Raw genomic sequence first — 21933 nt, forward strand, 5'->3', positions numbered from 1 at the left:
ATGCACATAGTGAGTAGCCAGGCTGACAGGAGCTAAGGCAAAGTCTTTTCTGGAAGTTTCTATTTTCATAGTGAAATGAAGAATGTCTTGTTTGAAGGAATTAATGAATCCCTTTTTACTCCCTTGCTTAAAACACTCCATAGGCTTCCCCTCACCCTTGAGAATAAGATCCAAACATTTTATCACAGTCCACAAGGCCCCACGGGGCCTGGACCTGGACTTGCCGACCTCTCTCCGTTGCCATAAATGCTTCAGTCACAGGGCCCTCCCCTTTGTGTCTCAGGCAGATGACAAACTCGATCAAGCCTTGGCTTCTTTGACTTACTTGTTCCTCTGTCTGGTACGCCCTTTCTCTTGTCCTCCCAAGTCTGGCTCATTCTTATCACATAGGTTTCACTTCAAAGGTCACCTCCTCAGGTCTTTCTTGAACATCTCATCTAAAGTAAACCTTCCTTCCAACATGTTATTTTACTATATATTTGTTATGTATTGTCTGCTGCTTCCCACAAGAATGTGTTTCGTAAGAAACTAGCACTCTTATCCCACCTTATCACTCTTTCTCTGTCTCCTGACCCTACTAATCATTACATTGTGTGTGTGTGTGTGTGTGTGTGTGTGTGTGTGTGTAGAGAAAGAGAGACAGAGATTGAGATTTTTCAGTATCCATCTCCCCTAAGAGAATAACAACTCTACAACAACAAGTGCTTTGTCTATTCTATTCACTGTTGTGCTTCCTGACCCTAGAACCGTATCTGGCACATAATAGTTGTTCAATGAACATTTCTTGATGAACAATTTGGAAAGTCAGATGAAAAATTGGATATAGAGTATATAATAGAAAGCCTGGCATATAGTAAATATTCAGTAAATGTCACCTGCTGTGATGATGACAACAAAAAGTCATAGCAACTATCATAAGCACAACTATGAAAGGCTGATGCCTTCTCTTTACTCGCAAACCAATCTCCTCTTGTCTCATTAGAAATTTTGATTAATCACATCTCCCTTCTCCTTCTTCATAGGTTCCTTGCCTTCAGCTATGTGGCATATTTGCCCACCATTAAAAATAAAAACTACAGTTAAAATATACCTTCCTTAACTCTGTATTTTCTTACTAGATATAGCCAAGTATCTGTACAGTCTAGCAATAAAAAAGAGTTGTTTATACTACCTCACAGCTGGTTAACCAACATTTAAATAACCAATATTTAAACAAATATTGAATGAATTGACTCAGTTTTCTTTACTGTTCTTATCTATTAACTAGTTTCTTTAAATTGAAAGAAACTACTTTCATCTAACTCAGTCTACCATCTAACTCAGTCCTCACTCTGCAAGGAAATTAGGCATATTCTGTGTATCTTTCCAGAAATTATGTATGTATATCCAGACATATTCTGTGTACATAACTGTGCACCTTGAATTTCTCTCAATAAATGAAACATCTTGGATAAGTTTCTAAAGTACACATAAAGAGCTAGGCCAGGCACAGTGGCTCATGCTTGTAATCCCAGCACTTTGGGAGGTCGAGGCAGGAGGATCATTTGAGCCTAGAAGTTCAAGAAATGCCTGGGCAACACTGTGAGACCCCACTCCCTACCCTAATCCCCACCCCACCCCGTCTCCACAAAAAAATTAAAAATCATCTGGGCTAGTGATGTGCCTGTAATCCAAGCTACTCAGGAGGTTGAGGCGGGAACCCCTCTTGAGCTGAGGCCAGGAGTTGAGCCTTCAGTGAGCTGTGTTCAGGCCACTGCACTCTAGCCTAGGTGACAGAGCAAGAACTCATGTCTATTAAAAAAAGAGAGAGGGAGAGAGAGAGAGACAAAAGGAAGACAAGCACTATTTTTGAGGAAAAAAATACTGTATTTAGAATAGATTTCCTTCTCAGTTAATAAAAGTTAACAACCCAGGCCAGGAGGGGTGGCTCACGCCTATAATCCCAGCACTTTGGGAGACTGAGGTGGGTGGATCACCTGAGGTCAGGAGTTTGAGACCAGCTTGGCCAACATGGCGAAGCCCCCTCTCTACTAAAAATACAAAAATTAGCTGGGCGTGGTGGCAAGTGCCAGTAATCCCAGCTACTCCGGAGGCTGAGGCAGGAGAATCGCTTGAAAGCAGGAGGTGGAGGTTGCAGTGAGCCGAGATGGCACCACTGCACTCCAGCCTGCGGTGACAGAGCAAGACTCAGTCTCCAAAAAAAAAGTATCAATCCATTCAGTTTTTCAGTCCTCAGTAATTATTTTCCCTAATTCAACCTCTTAGGAAGCCACAGCTAATGGAAACGAGTTACAGAAAGAGAGAAAGAAACAGGAAAAAAGCCTAAACTCAGATTTTCTAAGGCGCACAACAGGCTTGTCACGTTTCTGGACTGCACAGTGAGTTTCAACTCCTGCTGTTTGAAGTTTATTTTAAACTGTTGGTGCAGTTTCTTTAAAGGACAGCAATTCTGTTTGGGTAATGAAAAATACATGTATCTCTACCTGGTTTCGTCTACGGGTTCCAAACTCTTTAAGGATGGGGTGGAGGATGATGTTTGCTGGCTTTTGGCAGATTATAGTATTCTGGTATTCCAGGACCACCGTTCTCCGCCGACTCCCGGGCGCCCCTCCCTCCGACCCTCTTCTGCGACTCTCCGCCAGGCCCTTTAAATCCCCTCTCGTGTTTAGCTGTAGTCCCGCCGCCCGCCTTGCGTCCCCCGCGCTGCCCCGCAGGTGGAATGGCCCATGACGTCACGAGGCCACGGCTCAATCAGATGCAGCGTTTGGGAAATTTTAAATTTAAAGGCGGGGCGGCCCGTGCGCCCTGAAGCGTCGGCCGCGGAGGGTCCTGGCCATTTTCCTGGGACCTGTTCAGCCTAACACGATGGCGGAGGAAGGAGCTGTGGCCGTCTGCGTGCGAGTGCGGCCGCTGAACAGCAGGTAGGGGGCCCACACCACGGCCCGGTGCCCGCTGGGCCTGCGGCGCCGCCCTGAGCCGGAGGAGCCAGGCCTGCGGCGTTTCCAGGAGCAGCTGCTTCCCGGCTCTGCTGTCTAGTAACTCGGCCGCTGGCCACCGTTTCAGGGTCTGTAAAGTGACGGGGGAGGATCAGAGATCTAGAAGATACTTTCCAGCTGAGAGATTCACTTAAATTTAACTCAGTCTCGCTGACATTACAGACCTTCCCTTCTGTGCTGCTCTGCCTTGCCGCGTCTGCTCCTCCCTGCCCCATTCCCCGCCCTAGAGAAGTCGTATGGGACCGTGCCTTCCTAGCTCTCATCACAGTTAGTCATTTTGCACGTAACTGCTGTCTTCAGACCCCCTGAAGACAAGAGCTAGTCTGTCTTGTCACATTGAGTTAGTCGTCACTCAAGACTTCATTCATTCCACAAGTATTTATCAATTTTTTTAGTACCTTTATACTACACAGACACTCCTGTCATTGCCCAGTGGCTCTTCCATTCTAATGGGGAGAGACAGAAAGTAAAGTTGAAAATGTAAGATGTTATGTGGTGATATGTACTTAATAAATGCTATGGAGAAAAAGCAGGAAGAGGAATAAATGAAGTCAGTTTGCTTCGCTGGCTTCTGGCCTTCGACCCAAAATGCTGACACTTTGTGTGAGTGTGAAATTTTTATTGAACACGGGGTTTAATAAATGTAAATACCAAGATCAGGGATTTCCTATTTTTGAGGAGCTTGTTATCTAATGCCTTAAACCGCTGCATAAAGAAACCATTAAGATACTTTGTGACAAGTGTTAATGATGGGCGGGTGGAGAATGTTTGCTAGAGGAGTCATTAGCCCATCAGAGAGAAGACAGCTTCCGTGGGGTGAACTGGTGTCAGGAAAGTCTTGACACTTTTCAAGAGTGAAATAATGGCTATGGAAAGGAAAGTCAGAGTACTCCAGGCACAGAGAGGTTACATCTGTCATTTGGGGAAGACCTTCAGGTAGAGCTTAGGATGTATCTAGGAATTCAGAGGAAAATGGAAGAGGGAAAAGACATGATCTAGGAGTCGTACCATGCTGAGGATTTCATAAGTTTCTAAAAGGTTTTAAGAATTTTAAGCAAGACAGACACAATCAGAGTTGCATTTTGAACCATCCCTTCATTTACCAGTACTGGGGGAGAGGGTGAGAATGAAAGCCTTCACAAGAATACACTTTTGAGGGGGCAGGAGGTCACTGAAGCTCCATTGAAGACTTGAATCCTCAAAGATGGACTTTCTGTCATTCTCTTATATTATTATCTTTCAAAATATCCTTTAGAAAGTGAAATCTTTTAAATTATCCCTCCTATGACATGACTTTTATGACTGGTTAAAATGCAGTGTTTTTATTCTTTTAGAGAAGAATCACTTGGAGAAACTGCCCAAGTTTACTGGAAAACTGACAATAATGCCATTTATCAAGTTGATGGAAGTAAATCCTTCAATTTTGGTAAGCTTATAATAGCATAAAAAGTTACCGTATTATCCTTTTGCTATTAAAACTACAAAAGGTTAATCAATAATATTAGAGTTGCCACTAAAGATTAGATTAAGCCTTCTACAAACTGCTTCACTGGAAACAAAATTGTTTATACATCATGTGTTTAAGTAAGGTAACCAACTGGTATTTAAAACAGTTGTAATGACAGTTATCTAATTTTCATCTAGGTAGATTCCAGACCCCCATGTGCAAACACTATGCCTTACTGACTCTGGAAAGAACATAGAAAAGTTGATTTGTAGTGTATTTTTTGTGTGTGTAAATGAACTCATTTCACCTTAGGGAAGGGTATTTTCAGAGAACCAAAAAGTTGAAGAAAATACTGTCTTAAATACTTGACCATCCTACATTCTGACAGTTTTACTTTTAGGAATAATTACTGATTTGCAATGAAAACGCAGTTGATTCATTTGGTTTAACTTCTGTGTTATTGTTGTTGCTGTTGTTGTTTAGATCGTGTCTTTCATGGTAATGAAACTACCAAAAATGTGTATGAAGAAATAGCAGCACCAATCATCGATTCTGCCATACAAGGCTACAATGGTTTGTATTCACTCAATGTTGCAGAAACATTTCAGTCTTGGGCGTCTGTGCAACAAGCATGCATAGTTTTACCCATTATAGGTTTGTTTTTAATCTTTGCATATGTGTGTTTTGTTTTTTGCAGGTACTATATTTGCCTATGGACAGACCGCTTCAGGAAAAACATATACCATGATGGGTTCAGAAGATCATTTGGGAGTTACACCCAGGGCAATTCATGACATTTTCCAAAAAATTAAGAAGGTAAGTAACTTAACTGGATTTCTAGTACGTACAGGTAAAACTAGTAAAAACTGGGTACGAGTCTTAGTGTATTTCTCTTGTAAAGATGAAAGGAAGTAGATTTACAGTTATTGTTTGATTATCCATGGTGAAAGAAGAAAGACATAGCATAGATTCACTTTTATCTCCACAATTTACTTTATAAAACTTAAATTTCTTTTATTCTTTCCCTTGAATTCTGCAACAATAATACTCTGAACAAAAAGTAGGCATTAAGGAACAAGAAAATTTTATCATGGTTAGCTCCACCTAACCATTTAACTATCAGTGATTATAAAGGAACAGTAGAAAGTAGATGTAGGTTAAAAAAAAAAAAAAAAAAAAAAAAAGAAGGGAGGCAGAAAGCCAGAATAGGCAACCTAGTTAGTTAAGAGATGGTTTTAAATTAGCATTTTTATTAAAATAAGAACATCTTGTAGTGTGATAGCAGATATTCTTGTCTTGCTCCTGATTTCAGTGGGGAAACTTTAGTGGGGATACTTCTGGTGTCTTCTCATTAAACATGATATTGACTTTTTTGCTGAGACAGATGTACTCCATCTTATTAGAGAAAAATCTACCCATCCCTATTTTATTAAATGTTTATATCAAAAATGAAAAAAAAAAATAAGAACATCTTTTGATAAGGTTTTATTTTGAGCCTAGAGTTTGAGCCTAGAGTTGGTGTTCTCCCAGCTTTATGGTACTTCACTTTTCATTATTTCTGTAGCGATGCTTTTATATTTTTGTGTTTATTATTTTGTCAACATTAGAACCAAGGGTTTTCTTAGTTTGTTTTACAGACATTTTACCTCTTTAAGCACATGAGCATTTAGTATTAGGTTTTCACAATTGGATGCTTCCTGGTGTTTTTATATAATTTTTTTCTTCTAGTTTCCTGATAGGGAATTTCTCTTACGTGTATCTTACATGGAAATATACAATGAAACCATTACAGATTTACTCTGTGGCACTCAAAAAATGAAACCTCTAATTATTCGAGAAGATGTCAATGTGAGTAGCAGACTTAAGGGAGCTTTAAAATTGACTTACTTATTGAGTTTATTGTTCTTGAACATTTACCTGTAATTTCTATAGTTTTTAAAGTGTCTCCTATTTCTATAGTATGTGAGGGTTTTTTTGAAGTATTTATATTCATCTGTTAAACAACATGAATAGTTTTCAAATACTGACAGCGCTAATATTTTGGTTTAAGTGTAAAAATAGCAAGATGGAAGTATCAGGTTAGAATTTGTGTGCTTTGGTATATGAAATAAATTGTGGGTATTCATAGAATTATTTGTTACATTTCTACAGAATTATGGTTCCATTTGCCACTTTTAACTTTCACAAATGAATTCTATAATAGTTTGCACCTTGTTTTGAAAAGCAAACTTGTGACTTCTATTTCTCTAATCTTCTCTGTAATTAAACTTGTTTCAGAGGAATGTGTATGTTGCTGATCTCACAGAAGAAGTTGTATATACATCAGAAATGGCTTTGAAGTGGATTACAAAGGGAGAAAGTAAGACTTTATGCTGTATTTCTTTAAAACATTTGTAAAAACTATCTTTTCAATCAAGCACGTTTAGGCTTCAAATCACACTTCTTTAAGTTAAAAATTATTGTGTTTCTGTGGATTTTAATATATATGCAGCTGAAATATAACTCATTTTTACAGAGAACAGGCATTATGGAGAAACAAAAATGAATCAAAGAAGCAGTCGTTCTCATACCATCTTTAGGATGGTAGGTAATTCTCTCTGTCTATCTATTAGATCTTCCAAGTAAGAATGCACTAATTTTTCTACAGCTTGCTTTTTCTATCTAGATTTTGGAAAGTAGAGAGAAAGGTGAACCTTCTAATTGTGAAGGATCTGTTAAGGTATCCCATTTGGTGAGTATTAATGAACCATAATAATGTACTGTATGAGCCAAAACAAAATTTAATTTAGCTGCTGGATGTTTGGTTTAATAAGAACTGTTAACTGAACTAAATGTGGGAGGAAGTCTACAACTTGTCTGCTTAGTCTTGTCAGTATCATCAAATTCCTAGCTAAAATGTTGTAGGAAAAATTCAGAGGATCTTTCTTCCTGTTATGTCATGGTTGCCATCTCCTAAAATTTAAATATCAGGGCTATAGGGTTATAGGGATTGATGTTTTTTCTAACCATTAATGAAGTAGAATTTTTTTCTATACACATTTAACAATTTAAGTCATCTTAGAATTTGAGGGTCTTTTTTAAAAATCTCAGCCAATGTAATTTAGGTGATCAACAAAAATCTAGGTTGGATGGTTAAAAAGTAATCACATTATTTTAGATTTTACTTAAGTACAATAAGAAAATACATTTTGTATTATAAACATAGTATTTTAGACTAAATCCATTGAGGAGTGATACTGCATTCATCCTTGTAGCCCCAACACATTGGACCTATTTTATGTCTAATATAGATTTGTTGAATAAGTAAATGTAAGCATTATGCAAACATTCTTATATAGCACATAAGTAAACCTTCACTTCCTTCTTGCCACACTAAATTATTGCTGTCTGTTTCTTGCTCCTTTTCTACCCTTTACCATATTGCTTTATTCTGCACCTTTAGGGCCTAAATTCTTTAGCTTGATGTAGGATATGATTTAAGATTATTTGAGTAGAAAACTTCAGGGAAAAAAGCAATCTATGATATGTTTATTCATTTTCAGATTTTATAAAGTTAGATTATTAATTACTTAATATTCAATCCTAATTTCACCTTACCTATTTTGCTATAAAATTGTATAACTTATTTTTAGTAGACTTTAATCTTGTTTTAATTTAACAATAAAAAACCAAAACCTAACCTCTTTTATTTTCTCATCCAACACTGTGATATTTCATATAATTTTAACTTTCAATAGTTTAGCTTTAATACTCTTGGCATATTCAGTGATCTCCTTGATGATTTTCCTCATGTTACTTGATGCTTTGTCATCGGTGTTCTATCTGTTCCAACCCTCCAGCCTACCCACTTACACTAAGAATCTTCTTGGAAAGAAGTCTCCTCTAAGGAGTCATCTCTGGCTCTTTAGAGGTGGCTCTTTTCTGATTATCTCCTGGCCTTGGTGGGATGATAATATCCAGTTTCTCTTAGCTGTACTCCTCTGTTTTCTACCCTGGCTTCTTTTTCTCTACCCTCCTAAAAAAATTAAAAAAAAAAAAAAAAAAAAAACTTGGAGGTATCCTGTGGCCTTTCTTCCTTAATTCTTGCTCTCAAACATTGTCATCATTTCCATGTTGATAACTGCCAAATATTTTATGTATAGTCTCTGAATTCTAATTCATGTCTTCCTAAAGATAGTTATAATTGTGTCCCATCAATATCTCAAACTTTAATATGTGTAAAACGAAACTATTTTCTTCCTACCATAGTGAATATTCCTTATTTCCAGTAAAAGCAGCATTATCCTAGCTGCCTAAGGTGGACACCCAAGTCAATTTTGACTCATCTTTTTCTGCCTTTCTCTTTGTCCACTTGTCCCATTTCTTATTGATCCTACCTTTGAACATTCCCGTGGGTGCTACACTCATTTACTTTCTCATCTCTCTTGAATTACGTCAGTCTCCTGGAACCTTGTCTCCATGACTCTTGTTTTTGTTTCTTGAAGTCATAATAAGGATTTCTAATATACTAACCACTGCTTTTGTATGTCACTTCCCGGGGCAAGATTTGGACACTCTTAACCAATCTAACTTTATTTCCTTCTGCTTCAATGAACTCCTCCCTCATAGGTTGGGCCTCTGAGTATCTTTGAATATGAATGCTTGTTCTCATCTTTAACCTTCACTCATGCTGCCTTCATTACCACTTTGCCCTTTTATTATGTATCTGTGTCATCTGTAGTGGACACTATGCAAGAAAAATCAGACTCAACTGGTAATGCATATTTACCTAACTAGTCTCAAAAATCTCCACAGAGAGAAATAACAAAGGTTTGACTTTCTTTCATATCACTCACAATATTTACTAAGTCGTTATTGTGTTCTGAGCATGGTGTTGGGCTCTAAGACTAAAAAAATAAATAAACAAGACATCCCTCCACTGCTTCTCTTACAAGCAGTTTCCTCTGCCACCTCCCTAACCCAAGCTGGTATTATCTCTCACCCAGATTCCTGCCCCAGCCGCCTGATGGGGCTGCCTGCGGCTGCTCTTGCCCCTTCCCAATCCATCCTCCACCCAGTAGTCATAGTGGATCCATTGTGGAAGCCATTGCTGGGCTTTATGCAGGGTTCTATTACTCCCTTGCATAAAGCCCTGCAATGGCTTCTCATTGAATTTAAACATTTCGGAGTTTTTTATCTTACTTAAAAAGTCCTGCGTAATCTGGCCCCTGTCTGCTTCTCTTATTCTATCTTTTCCTGTCTTCACTTCACCAACTGTTCCACACTGCCTTTTCTATTTTTTTGAACACACTGAGCACATTCTGCTTTGTGACTTAAATGTTTTGGCTCTTCTTTTTGTCTAGACTACTGTTTCCCTTGAGCTTTTTGGGACCAGCTTCCTCTTCTCTGGTCATTCAGATCTCAGCTTAACGACAAGCCTTACACTGCTGTCCAATCCCGTGAACCTAAACCTACTGGCCCCTTTTCAAGCTCTATATTTAAATAATCTCTGTTACACTTATCACAACATGTTTCTTATTTGTCTTTTTATCTCTTCTCACCAGCCTCCTCCTCTATGTAGAATGTAAGCTCCATGAGAGCAGAGATCTTATTTATTTGTAGCCCTAGCACCTGATGCACTTCCGGGAGCATGATAAGTAGCCACTTCTTTTCAATAATATTTGTGAAATGAAAGAGAGGTCCAGCTCTTAAAGATGCCACAGTAAAGTCATGGTATTGCTACAGCATAGTACAGCTAGCATACATGACTAGCCCAACAAAATAAGTGTTATAACTGTAAGTTGTATCTATAAGTCATGTTTATAAAGAGTTCTGGTTATGCAGTTCAAGGAGCAGTTCATCTGAGATCTGGCAGGGAGGAAGGATAAAGTAGGCAAAGCTACCTCGAGGAGATAATCTTTGTGCCTGGTTCTTAAATAAAGAATAAGGACAGACTAGAACATTAGAACTAACTGAATAAAGGAAATAGCAAAAAGCTTGTGCTTGAAGGTGTAGAAGTACATGGGGTGTTTGGGGAATATTGAGTAGTTCAACTAGAGATAAGAATAAGGGATAGATAGATACAAAGTTGGAGCAATGCAAGTGCCAGCTTATAAAGAATTATATTTGCCATAGTAAGTTTTTGGACTTTGTATAGGAAACAGAACCTATACTGGCAGCATTATGGAAGATATAAAGAAAGGAACAGATAGAGAACAGTTTGACTCAGAGAAAAAAGGGAATGCCTAAACAGTAGCATGGGAGACATGGATACAGATAGAATATTCAGATATACCATGTATTAAAAATATTCTTTCAGTAGTTTGAATTTTATTATTTCAAATTATCTGCCCTAAAGATTTGTTTTTATCTATCTTACAGAATTTGGTTGATCTTGCAGGCAGTGAAAGAGCTGCTCAAACAGGAGCTGAAGGTAATTAAAACTCATGAAATATGTTAGTCTTAATGTCTTCCTATTTTATAGGATTAAAAAGTACTACCAGGCATTTTTAGAAATTGATAAAGTAATTATATTCATTATTAATAATATTCATGGTGATTTTCTGATAAAAGTCTTTAACATAGATATCAGCATCTGTATCTGGTTAATTTTTATTTTAGTCTACAATAGCATCAATTAAAAAATGAAAATTATACAATTGATGGTATTGTACAGCAGGAAAGCCCATGAGAATTCCATAAAAGCCATTTAAACTTTCAAAATAAGGAAATTAAGAAAGATAGTGGGGTATACAATTAATATACAGATACTAATTTTAGAAAGTTAAAATATTAATAAACAAAAACCAGTTAAAATATTTAGTAAAATATTTTAGTAGGTTATTTATAATAACCTAAAAGATGTGATACCTAGGAAGACACTCAACAGAGATTTGTACAAGACTGATATAAAGAAAACGTTTTGTTTTTGTTTTTGTTTTTTTAATTTTTTTGAGGCAGACTCTCACTGTGTCTCCCAGGCTGGACTGCGGTGGCACGATCTCAGCTCAATGCAACCTCCACCTCCTGGGCTCAAGCAGTTCTCGTGCCTCAGCCACCCAAGTAGCTGGGATTACAGACATGCATCACCACGCCCAGCTAATTTTTGTATTTTTAGTAGAGACAGAGTTTCGCCATGTTGGCTGGGCTGATCTCGAACTCTTGGCCTCAAGTGATCCGCCACCTTGGCCTCCCAAAGTTCTGGGATTACAGGGGTGAGCCACCACACCCGGCCTAAGAAAACTTGTAAATCAGACTTGAAGGACACAAACAAATACTTGAAAAAATGGAAAAGCATACTTAGATGTAGAAGATTCAAAATCACAAGGATATCGGGCCTCTGGGTTAATTTCTAGATTTAACACAATCCTAATAAAAATATCAAGAGTACATTTTCATGTTTAAACTAGGTAAGATGATTTTAAAATTTGTATGGAAACATAACAGACAAGAGTAGCCGGAAAAATTCCAAAAAGCAGAAAGTGGAATTTAAGATTTTACTATCTTACTATAAGATAGTAAAACACATTATAATGCCATAGTAATAAAACTATGTGACTTGTCAGCCCAGTGGAATAGAATAGAAAATCCATCAAGAGTCCTGAATACATACAGAAGTTAGAATACAATAAAAATGGTCCTTCAAATATGTGAAGAAAAGATAGATTATTCATTAATTGATGGCCATTTGGGGAAAAAAAATTATCCATATATCATATACCAAGGAATGCGTTATAAGTGGCTCAAAAATTTCAATATTAAAAAAACTATAAAAAGTATTGGAAGTCAACTTACAGTGGGCAAACCCTTTTGTAACTGATACAAAGTCCGGATGCCTTAAAAGTTTAAAAGCAACAAAAAACTGGGCAAAGATAAAAGTGAATAGTTCATAAGGCTTAAATGGTTTAGCTTGCACCTGCACTCTTGCCATTAGAAGAGCTGCTGATCCAAGGAAGATTAGAAGTTTGTTCAACAGACTTGAGCTCATTCTGCAGCCTATTGTAGAGGCACTCAACTGAGCCTAGCCTACTTCCTCCAAACCAGTCCATCCTCAGACCTGTGAACAAAAAATAAATGCTTGTGTTAGCTGGTTGGTTAGGTAGTAATGTTACAGCAGTAGCTAATTAATGCACCTGTGAAATAACATCTGTTCAAAGTTATTTTTTGCAATTTTTTTTGTATAGGCAGTAGATTGAAAACCTACATGTCCTTCAACAGGGGATGGGGTGGGTGAATGAAGTCTGATGCAGCCGTAAAATGGAATTTTATACTTCAAAAAAGAATGAAAAAGATCAGTGTTTACCGATATGGAAATTTTTCTAAGCTATGTTGCCAAGTGAAAAAAAGCAAAGTGCAAAATAGTATGTATGGTCTGTTACTATTGATATCGGTGAAGAAAGAAGGAAATAAATATATATGAACTTGTATTTTTAAAAATCTCTAAAGAATAAACTAATAACAGTGGTGTCCTGGTAGAGGTATAGGAACTGGTCGAATATGGGATAAAAGTGGAAGGGAGCTTTTTCAAAGTGTACTTCTTTTTAAAAAACTTTTTGAACCATGTAAGCATATTAACAATTTAAAAATGAGAAATTAGAGGTTAATTTGGTTGTAAGTTCATAGTTGCCTATATTTAGATGTTGGAAAAAAAAATTGATTTGAACCGAAGAGCTACAGAAGCTCTTTCAGGAAACAGGTTTTTTTTCCCCTACATTCTTCCCTCCCTCTTCATTTTTTTCTTTTTACTATTTTTCTCAGGTAATAACCTTTCTGATTCACTTGAAGTGGGACCAATAGGGAAAGAGCTCCTTCTACCACTGATATTAAAGATGGGCTCATGTCTAAACCAGAGCATAGACTTTAGCATCTGCCCTCCAATTTCTCTCATTAACTTAGTGATAAATAAGTTTATCATCTAGAAAAGGAGTCAAGTTTGGTTTTTGTATTTGTTTAATAAATTCAGGTGTGCGGCTCAAGGAAGGCTGTAATATAAATCGAAGCTTATTTATTTTGGGACAAGTGATCAAGAAACTTAGTGATGGACAGGTTGGGTAAGTTTATCCCGTTGTGTACTTACCTACTAATTCTTACCTTTTTCATTAGGTTGAACATTGCAATATTTCAATGACACTCAAATGTACTGATTTTTTCCATATATTCAAAAGCTTATACATACAACTATAATCTATTGAATTTACTTTCTGTTTTAAATATTTTTTAGTTAGTAGTTTTAATCTGCCTCATAACCTGTAAACTAATTTTTGAAACTGTGGCTGATTTAAGAGTTCTGCGTTAAAAACCAACTACTTTGTTATATAAACATTCTCAATCTTTTTCTCCCATAAACTTATTCCTTGCTAAGTGGTTTCATAAATTATCGAGATAGCAAGTTAACACGAATTCTCCAGAATTCCTTGGGAGGAAACGCAAAGACACGTATTATCTGCACAATTACTCCAGTATCTTTTGATGAAACCCTTACTACTCTCCAGGTGAGTTTGATTTTTATCTCAACGTAATATGGGGGAAGATCAACTTGAAGCAGAAAAAACTACCTACTAAAATTAAGCAAAGTTTTTTAAATTAACACACCTGTTATAATCAATATTTTGTCTACTAAATAGCATTTCTTAATTTAATTTTGCCAGACTTCAATTATTTGTATCTTACCTTCACAATTTTTGCCACATCCAACACTAGTTTACTGAAATTGACTTGATATTTTTTTAAATAACTCACTTTTTGTACTTAATTTATTGTAAAAGGAAACTTTAATATTAGTCCTATCAATAGGAAACTATTATTACTTGCCACAAATAGAAGGTAACAAAAAAATTGTATGTCTGTCTGTATAACAAAATAATTCTGAAATTCCTGGTAGTTAACTGTTGCCTTCATTTGCTCTGAGCCGAAGGCCTACATTTTCTATTTTAAAAAGGAAAGGAACCCGCCTGACCAACATAGAGAAACCCTTTCTCTACTAAAAATACAAAATTAGCCAGGTGTGGTAGCACATGCCTGTAATTCCAGCTACTGGGGAGGCTGAGGCAGGAGAATCGCTTGAACCCAGGAGGCGGAGGTTGCAGTGAGCCAAGATCGTGCCATTGCACTCCAGCCTAGGCAACAAGAGCGAAACTATGTCTCAAGAAAAATGAGAAATGTCAGCAGGGTAGCTTTCTCAATGAACGATTCAATGTTATCTAATGGTCACCTTCATGTACCCACCTAAAGTTACTTATGATACTTGTACTCTGAGAAACATTGCTTTAAATAGATGTTGAGCACCAGATCAAGGTACTATCAGGTGCAAAGAGAAACTAGAGTCCCTAGCTTAACAGAATTAATGAATTCTGTGACAAGGCACATAACACTTGTCTTGCAACATAATTTTAGTAGTTAAGTAGTTAATAACTAGTATAGAGTTTAAAGGAAGGAGAGTTATCTTTGGCTAGAAGCAAAACTTCAGAGTAGAGGAAGCGTTAGCACTGGACCTTGAGGGGTAAATGGGATTCCAATAAGCTGATGTTTTTAAGTTCTCTCAATATATCTTTTTTTATTCTCCTGAAGACTATCAGCCAGGGTAAGTTACAGAGCATTGTTATATGGACATAGAATGTTCCCTTTGTTCAAAAGTATTAAGCCAACTGGAAAGAGTATTAATGTTTTTTAAACTTGAATATAAGAAAGCTAAATATTACTAATTAAATTTGAATTTTTTTAAGTGTTGAACACTTAGCACTTTTGTATTTTTTTTCCAGTTTGCCAGTACTGCTAAATATATGAAGAATACTCCTTATGTTAATGAGGTATCAACTGATGAAGCTCTCCTGAAAAGGTATAGAAAAGAAATAATGGATCTTAAAAAACAATTAGAGGAGGTATGTATGAATCATTTATTTCATTAAATAGAAAGAATCAATTTAGAATGGAGACCTGCCCAAATGCTCAGAGACTATTCATTCCTGAATATCTGAGTTGCTACAACTTAAGTTTTAAATCATTTTTAAACAAGAAGAAATCCACTCATAAAAATTTTAGTTTAATTTACTATAAATTGTAAGATTTGGTTCTTGAAATTATTTTAGATTTTGTTTTTTATTTCAAAATCTGAGATTATCAAATGGGCCAAGTAGAAGTATTTCTTAAAATTTTTCACAAATACATGTGAATTCAGTTAAAAAGAGAAACTACAGAGTTACTTAGAACCACTTTCTGTATTTTCATGTTATCCTGAATTCCTCTTCTAACCCTTAGATTGCAATCTAATAATATAGCATAATTTCTCATTTGTTTTAACCATCATGGTCCCCATATTTTGTAAAAAATCATGCATTAGTGATCTTTTTTAAAATGAGCTAAAATATCAAATGGTAATCTTATGAGAACATCTCTGTCTTTACTATCGGACTTCAAGTCTTTGTTTTATGACTTCTGACTATTCATATCTTCTTAGACAATTAATACAGTTATTCTAACAGCATTGTTGTCTTATACATGGTATATAGAATAGTTACATGAGAAGAAATGTGTATTTTATTGTAAGTCTGAGAAATTATTGATTATGGTAACTGCATTTTGATGTTCTGCAGTTAGAGTAAATTTTATTTCACTGAAATTAAAATTCTTATAGTTCATATACAAATGTTATATTTTATTCTTTTATGCTACTTTTAAGGTTTTAAAACTTAACCACATGTATTATTAATATAATCCAATATTGCATTCTATAGGTTTCTTTAGAGACGCGAGCTCAGGCAATGGAAAAAGACCAATTGGCCCAACTTTTGGAAGAAAAAGATTTGCTTCAGAAAGTACAGAATGAGAAAATTGAAAACTTAACACGAATGCTGGTGACCTCTTCTTCCCTCACATCACAACAGGAATTAAAGGTAAAATTAAAAGATGACAGCTTAAACTTGATGTACAGAGAATAGAATTGTTACTTCTATATGTTTATTATGTAGTATGCACTTTCTATCCTTTGATACAATATTTTCAAGAAACCCAGAAGATTTTGTGTTTTCACAGTACCTAAGAGATTCATTAAAAATACCAATTTCTGATTCTTACTTGTAGAGATTCTAATTCAACAAGTTTGGAGTTTATTTAAATAATTTATTTGCAATATGCTGCTTAATAAATTCTAAAGAAACTGGGTGATTGGAAGCCACAGGTTTCTAGAATATGTGGAAATATTATTTTATACTTAAACAGAAATATTAATCTCAGGAAAATTGGTGTAGAATATAAAACAACATAATTGTGTCAATGTAGAGTCTGCTGAAAGAAAATAAAAACAACATAGTGAACAAAATTCTGACTTTGTTTATGTGGGGTTTTTTTGTCTGTCTTTAATTGAGTAGGAATTTATTGAATAGACTTTTGGGGGTGTGAGGGTGTCATGGATAAGAGGATCATCTCTGGAGCTAGACTGCCTGGATTTAAATCTGTCATTTCCTAACTCTTGGCCTTAGACAATTTCTTGAATTACTTTGCTGTTTTTTCCTGTGGAAGTAGCAGTGTGGAAGAGCTTGATACTCACCTCATAAGTGTTGTGTGAGGATTAAATGAGATAATAGGTAGAATTAGCTCAACACAGCACTTGCCACACCACATATTCTCAACTAATGTACGTTATTAATATGAATAAGCATTATGTACATTGGTGTACAGAACACAATCAAGAACTATTGGTTGAGTGGTGAGCAGGAAATAGCCCAATGAAGGACCTAGAGAAGAATGTTTCAAAAGAGACCTACATGTGCAAAAGCTTGGAGTTGTGAAGAAACATGATGCATTCCTTGCACTTAAGATGTTCTAGTAGCAGGGGCGTTTTAAACCCCCTTGAGGGATTTGAATGTGACGTTTTGCTAACAACAAAGAACAGCCTTGCATGTGACATCAGAATTATAGTTAGGAAAGATGTAGCTGCTGTGCACGTCAGACTGCTTGGGCCTGCAAAGACTGACTCTGGAGTTGGAGTGAATTGGATAAATTGGAGAAGTGTTTGGAAAGTAAACTTAGCAGGACTTTGTGGTTGTTTGGATGTTGAGGGCAGAGAAAGGGAGGAGGAGGTGTCCAGAATGACTTGCAAGCAATTCCTGGCTCCTGGGTAGCTGGAAACAATATTGGTTAAGTTAAGGAACACTGAATAAAGAGCAGTGGAAATGGTGGGTGTTTTATTTGGGATTTCTTTTGTTTGAGATATCAGGCAGTTGAAAATGCAAATGTGTGAATATTAGGTAGAAGATTTGAGATATAAATATCAATTTGGGCATTAACTACTACAGATCCAAATTAAAGTTTGTTCTGGTTGCATATTGAGAGAAGGCAACAGAAGGCAAAGTAACAGAAGGCAAAAGTCCAATTGGGTAAGGCAGAGAAAGAAGAATCTGTAAAGAAGCCCAGGTTTAGCTCTAGAGTTAAGAATAAAACCTAGTGAATATAGTAGCTAAGGGGAGAGAATATTTCAGGGAGGTAGTGTTCAGTGGTGTAATATTCTGCTAAGAAGTTAAATAAGATAAAGATGGACAAAAAATTATTTGCATTTGGAAAAACAGCTTATTTGCAAACGTGATTTGAGTTATTAAGTAGCAGGGTTGTGAAAGCCATCTTGTAGTGTATTGAGGTGGCCTAGATGGATGAGATCTTGAATATAGTAGAAAGAATTGGACTACCATAGGAGAAACACCTCTTGAATTGGAACAAACACAGAGGAAAGGACAGGCCTCTGTGCAGGTAGTACTCTTAGGAGTTTAGGTTTATACTTTCTTTGTGAAATAGGTTTAATTTTTCTGCTGAGATGGCAGGTGATGGTAGAGTCATAAGTTTACAGAGATACTAAGGGTTTGAAATAGGCTAGCCTTTGTAGGTAATGAAAAAGAAAGCTGACAAGGGGGAAGGGAATATTGCCAAGCAGCATTAAAGATCCTGTTTATCTTGTCAGCCAGTCTTCTGGCTGTGTGGCTCTGGCAGTGCTCAGGAGGCTGATAAAGGTCTTGAACACAGTGTCATTTGAGTGTGCCATGTGGGGTACATGTAAGGGACAGAGAATGGGTCAAATAATTTGAGAACGTTAACCTCAAATTTCAAACATGATTACAGTGATCTATGGAATCTAAGATGATAGGGTGAGAACCAAGAGAGAGATGGCAAAAAAAAAAAAAAAAAGTCACGCAACAAGGGAACAGAGCTAAATAGCCCCTGATAAGCTAAATAGCTATAGTGGGATTAACTAAATTAATGATTTGGAAGGATAACAACAGTGATAAGAGCAAGAGGTCTAGGTTTATGACTTTCAGATAATGATAAGGTCCAGGTATGACTTTGGTAGCAACTAGCATTAAACTGAAGGTTATTGGAGGATTTATATATGATGGGGCTTTTGCAGAGCAGGACGTGGAAAGGGCTGGCCATGTCAAGCAGAACAGCACTCAGGCATGACAGTATGCAGTATATTCTGGGGACAACAAGTAATCTTAAGAGGCAATGTGATGGAATGGTTGCATGGAAAGGCTCTGAAGTAATAGACATGGGCTCAGCCACCAATTGGCTATACAACATCACACAACTTCTCCAATTGTTGGGCACCCAGCTCATCTGTTAAAAAGATGTAGTAAGGTTGATACTCGATACAAGTATCATCTCATCTTATTTGACTCTCAACAACCTTAGGGTTGTGTATTTCAGATGTGATTACAACCCTAGGGTTGCTGAGAGAGTCAAATAAGATGAGATGATACTTGCACTGAGTAAAGAGACGAGAAGAATGGTGACTGTGAAACCTGGAAAAACTACTTAAGAGGCAGGCACAGGAAGAGAAACCAGAGTGAGTAGTAAGTATAGCAGCTGGGTAAGGAAAGAACCAGGAGATGGGTGCCTGAAGTGCTGAGGAAGGAGTGGATAAATCATGAGGACAAAGTAGGAAATAAAGAAAACTGTAGTTAGCGTGAAGTGAAGAGTCAAGAGTTTGATTTTTTTTTTAAAAGCAATATCCTTAGACTAGTAAAAATTTAAACTAGGCTTAATAAGAATTCTACCAAGTCAATGGTTTTCAAAAATAGAAACTAGTTCCCTTGTTTTATTATGTTTGAATACAAATCTATATGACATAATTTTAATTTCTTCCTAGGCTAAAAGAAAACGAAGAGTTACTTGGTGTCTTGGCAAAATTAACAAAATGAAGAACTCAAACTATGTAGATCAATTTAATATGCCAACAAATATAACAACAAAAACCCACAAGCTGTCTATAAATTTATTAGGAGAAATTGATGAATGTGAGTGCTTTTTTCAAGTGGAACTATGTTTGATTATAAAAGCATCCTTATAAAGGGAAACTATGTTTATAGCTCAGTTAATGTGATAAACATGTTTAAATACTGTGTATTTCACATGTGATTACAATGGAGATTATTATTTAAAATAAGTAATTATAAAAATACAAAAAAATTAGCTGTGCGTGGTTGCAGGCACCTGTAATCCCAGCTACTTGGGAGGCTGAGGCAGGAGAATCACTTGAAACTGGGAGGCGGAGCTTGCAGTGAGCCAAGATCCATTGCACTCCAGCCTGGGCGACAAGAGTGAAACTGTCTCAAAAATAAATAAATAAATAAATATAAAGTAATCATAAGTTCTTTACTCTGATTCTCTTAAGAATGATGCACTAGTTGAAACACACGTGAGACAGGTGTTTTTATTTTTGTTCTAATTATTCAATTAAATTACTAGTTATATGGCATCTGCCTTTGCTAATCTTAAAAGAGTGGCATTGACATAGGAATCTGTTTCAAAATTATTTCTTCAATAGTACAGTCTGTTGGGGGGGCATTTAAAATCTACTTAAAATGATCAAATCTCAAATTCAGAATTTGTCCTTTTAACCTGTATTTCATTAAGGATCCTGAATTGTGTCACTAATTCCAACCAGTGGTCATCTTAATTCATACAATAATATAAATCACCGTATCTATTAATGTACTTTTGGTATTCATACTCTGAGCACATATTAGTTAATTTGAAGTTCTTAGTATCTCTGATAAGAATTCTTTTTAGTAATCTTTAATTTGACTTAGGAAATTTGGTAAACATGTTTATGGACAATTTTTTGTTCTCTAATTATAGCTGTCTGTTCAGAGTCTGATGTTTTCAGTAACACTCTTGATACATTAAATGAGATAGAATGGAATCCAGCAACAAAGCTACTAAATCAGGTAACTTAATGTATTTTACAGCATATAATGCTTTTACTCTTTTTAAAATTCTTTTGTTATTAGATATTGTTGTTACTTGTTCTCATTTAATTTCAGTAATGATTTTGGCTCTAATGAAGGCTTCTCTCTTTACATTTCTACTTTATAACCATCAGGCACCTAGAGGAAGACTAAAAATTTCATAAGGCAGACATGTGCTAGAAGCTAAACCTTTGCTTCTACCTCTTTACTAGCAGATCTTAGTATTCATGATGTTTGTAAAGTTTCTGTTTTGCCTTGGTAAACTTCATGAGGGTGACAAGACTGATTTTAAAAGTGTCAATTGTCAGGCATTTATACTGTTTAGAATAATACATCAGGGAGAGGTAATTTTGGTGAATACATCAGTAAGTTTAGATTCCTTGTTTACTTTGTATATTGCTTGTGTTTAAAGATGTATAGTTGTATAAAGTAGTAAAGAAATTTTCATTTGAATTTTAGAATATAATTGCAGCGCTCCTTATTATTGTTAGTTAATTCCTATGAAGTATTATTGACAAAGTGTTTTTGTGTTCCTAAGACATACATTAGAAGTTTCTTGGGTTTTTTTTAAAATCTCTGGTGTAGAAAAGTATCTTTTTAACTCATGGTTTATCTCTTTTCTTATAATAATATAGAAAATAGAAATAGGCCTCTTTAAGTATAGTAAAACAGTTATCATTAGCTTTAGAAGTCAATAAATAATATCTCTGTTTCCGTTCTTGAATTCAGAAGCATCAGAGACATAAAATAGGATTTAGTTAGATTGGGGAATTAAATTATCAGTTTTATTACTGAGGAGCTTGAGGATTTACGATCAAAATTTCCTGTCAGGCACAGGCAAACATACAATTTATTGATATATTTTTAAAATTCTCCTTCTTTCAAAATAATCTATTCTAACTTAGCTAGTTTGCCAAAATGTAGACCTTTAGAAAGATATCAAATCAAAGTTAAATTAGTTATTTAAATAATCCAAATTCTGTTCAGGAAACAAAAAATATATGAATTTTCTGATTGGAAAATCTGTTCTTGTTTATAATAGGAGAATATAGAAAGTGAGTTGAACTCACTTCGTGCTGACTATGATAATCTGGTATTAGACTATGAACAACTACGAACAGAAAAAGAAGAAATGGAATTGAAATTAAAAGAAAAGAATGATTTGGATGAATTTGAGGCTCTAGAAAGAAAAACTAAAAAAGATCAAGAGGTAAGAGAGACAGAAATGTAAAACTAAACTAAAAGCCTACTTTTAAAAGTAGTATTCTCTTTTTTCTAT

The 21933-nt window shown here is 35.8% G+C and overlaps 1 protein-coding gene and 1 long non-coding RNA gene across 11 annotated transcripts in view; one reads left to right on the plus strand and one right to left on the minus strand.

Moving 5' to 3' along the window:
* Positions 1-2674, minus strand: part of LOC105486325 (uncharacterized) — a 115695-nt gene extending 113021 nt beyond the window's left edge. The window contains exon 1 of the long non-coding RNA XR_011621134.1: positions 2484-2674. This is a non-coding gene — a long non-coding RNA (uncharacterized lncRNA). The remainder of the gene's footprint in view (positions 1-2483) is intronic.
* Positions 2675-2784: 110 nt separating this feature from the next.
* LOC105486326 (centromere protein E) overlaps positions 2785-21933 on the plus strand; it is a 94015-nt gene continuing 74866 nt past the window's right edge. For all 10 annotated transcript variants that reach the window (XM_011749155.3, XM_011749151.3, XM_011749152.3 and 7 more), the window contains exons 1-16: positions 2785-2921; positions 4331-4422; positions 4927-5016; positions 5141-5259; positions 6172-6291; positions 6721-6802; positions 6959-7026; positions 7109-7174; positions 10804-10855; positions 13385-13472; positions 13784-13913; positions 15180-15299; positions 16152-16310; positions 19553-19700; positions 20545-20633; positions 21697-21864. In XM_011749155.3, coding sequence (XP_011747457.2) covers positions 2866-2921; positions 4331-4422; positions 4927-5016; positions 5141-5259; positions 6172-6291; positions 6721-6802; positions 6959-7026; positions 7109-7174; positions 10804-10855; positions 13385-13472; positions 13784-13913; positions 15180-15299; positions 16152-16310; positions 19553-19700; positions 20545-20633; positions 21697-21864 — 1647 coding nt within the window. In that variant the 5' untranslated portion in view covers positions 2785-2865. The remainder of the gene's footprint in view (positions 2922-4330; positions 4423-4926; positions 5017-5140; positions 5260-6171; positions 6292-6720; positions 6803-6958; positions 7027-7108; positions 7175-10803; positions 10856-13384; positions 13473-13783; positions 13914-15179; positions 15300-16151; positions 16311-19552; positions 19701-20544; positions 20634-21696; positions 21865-21933) is intronic.

This window comes from Macaca nemestrina, chromosome 3 (genome assembly GCF_043159975.1).
Source record: "Macaca nemestrina isolate mMacNem1 chromosome 3, mMacNem.hap1, whole genome shotgun sequence".
Taxonomy (NCBI): domain Eukaryota; kingdom Metazoa; phylum Chordata; class Mammalia; order Primates; family Cercopithecidae; genus Macaca; species Macaca nemestrina.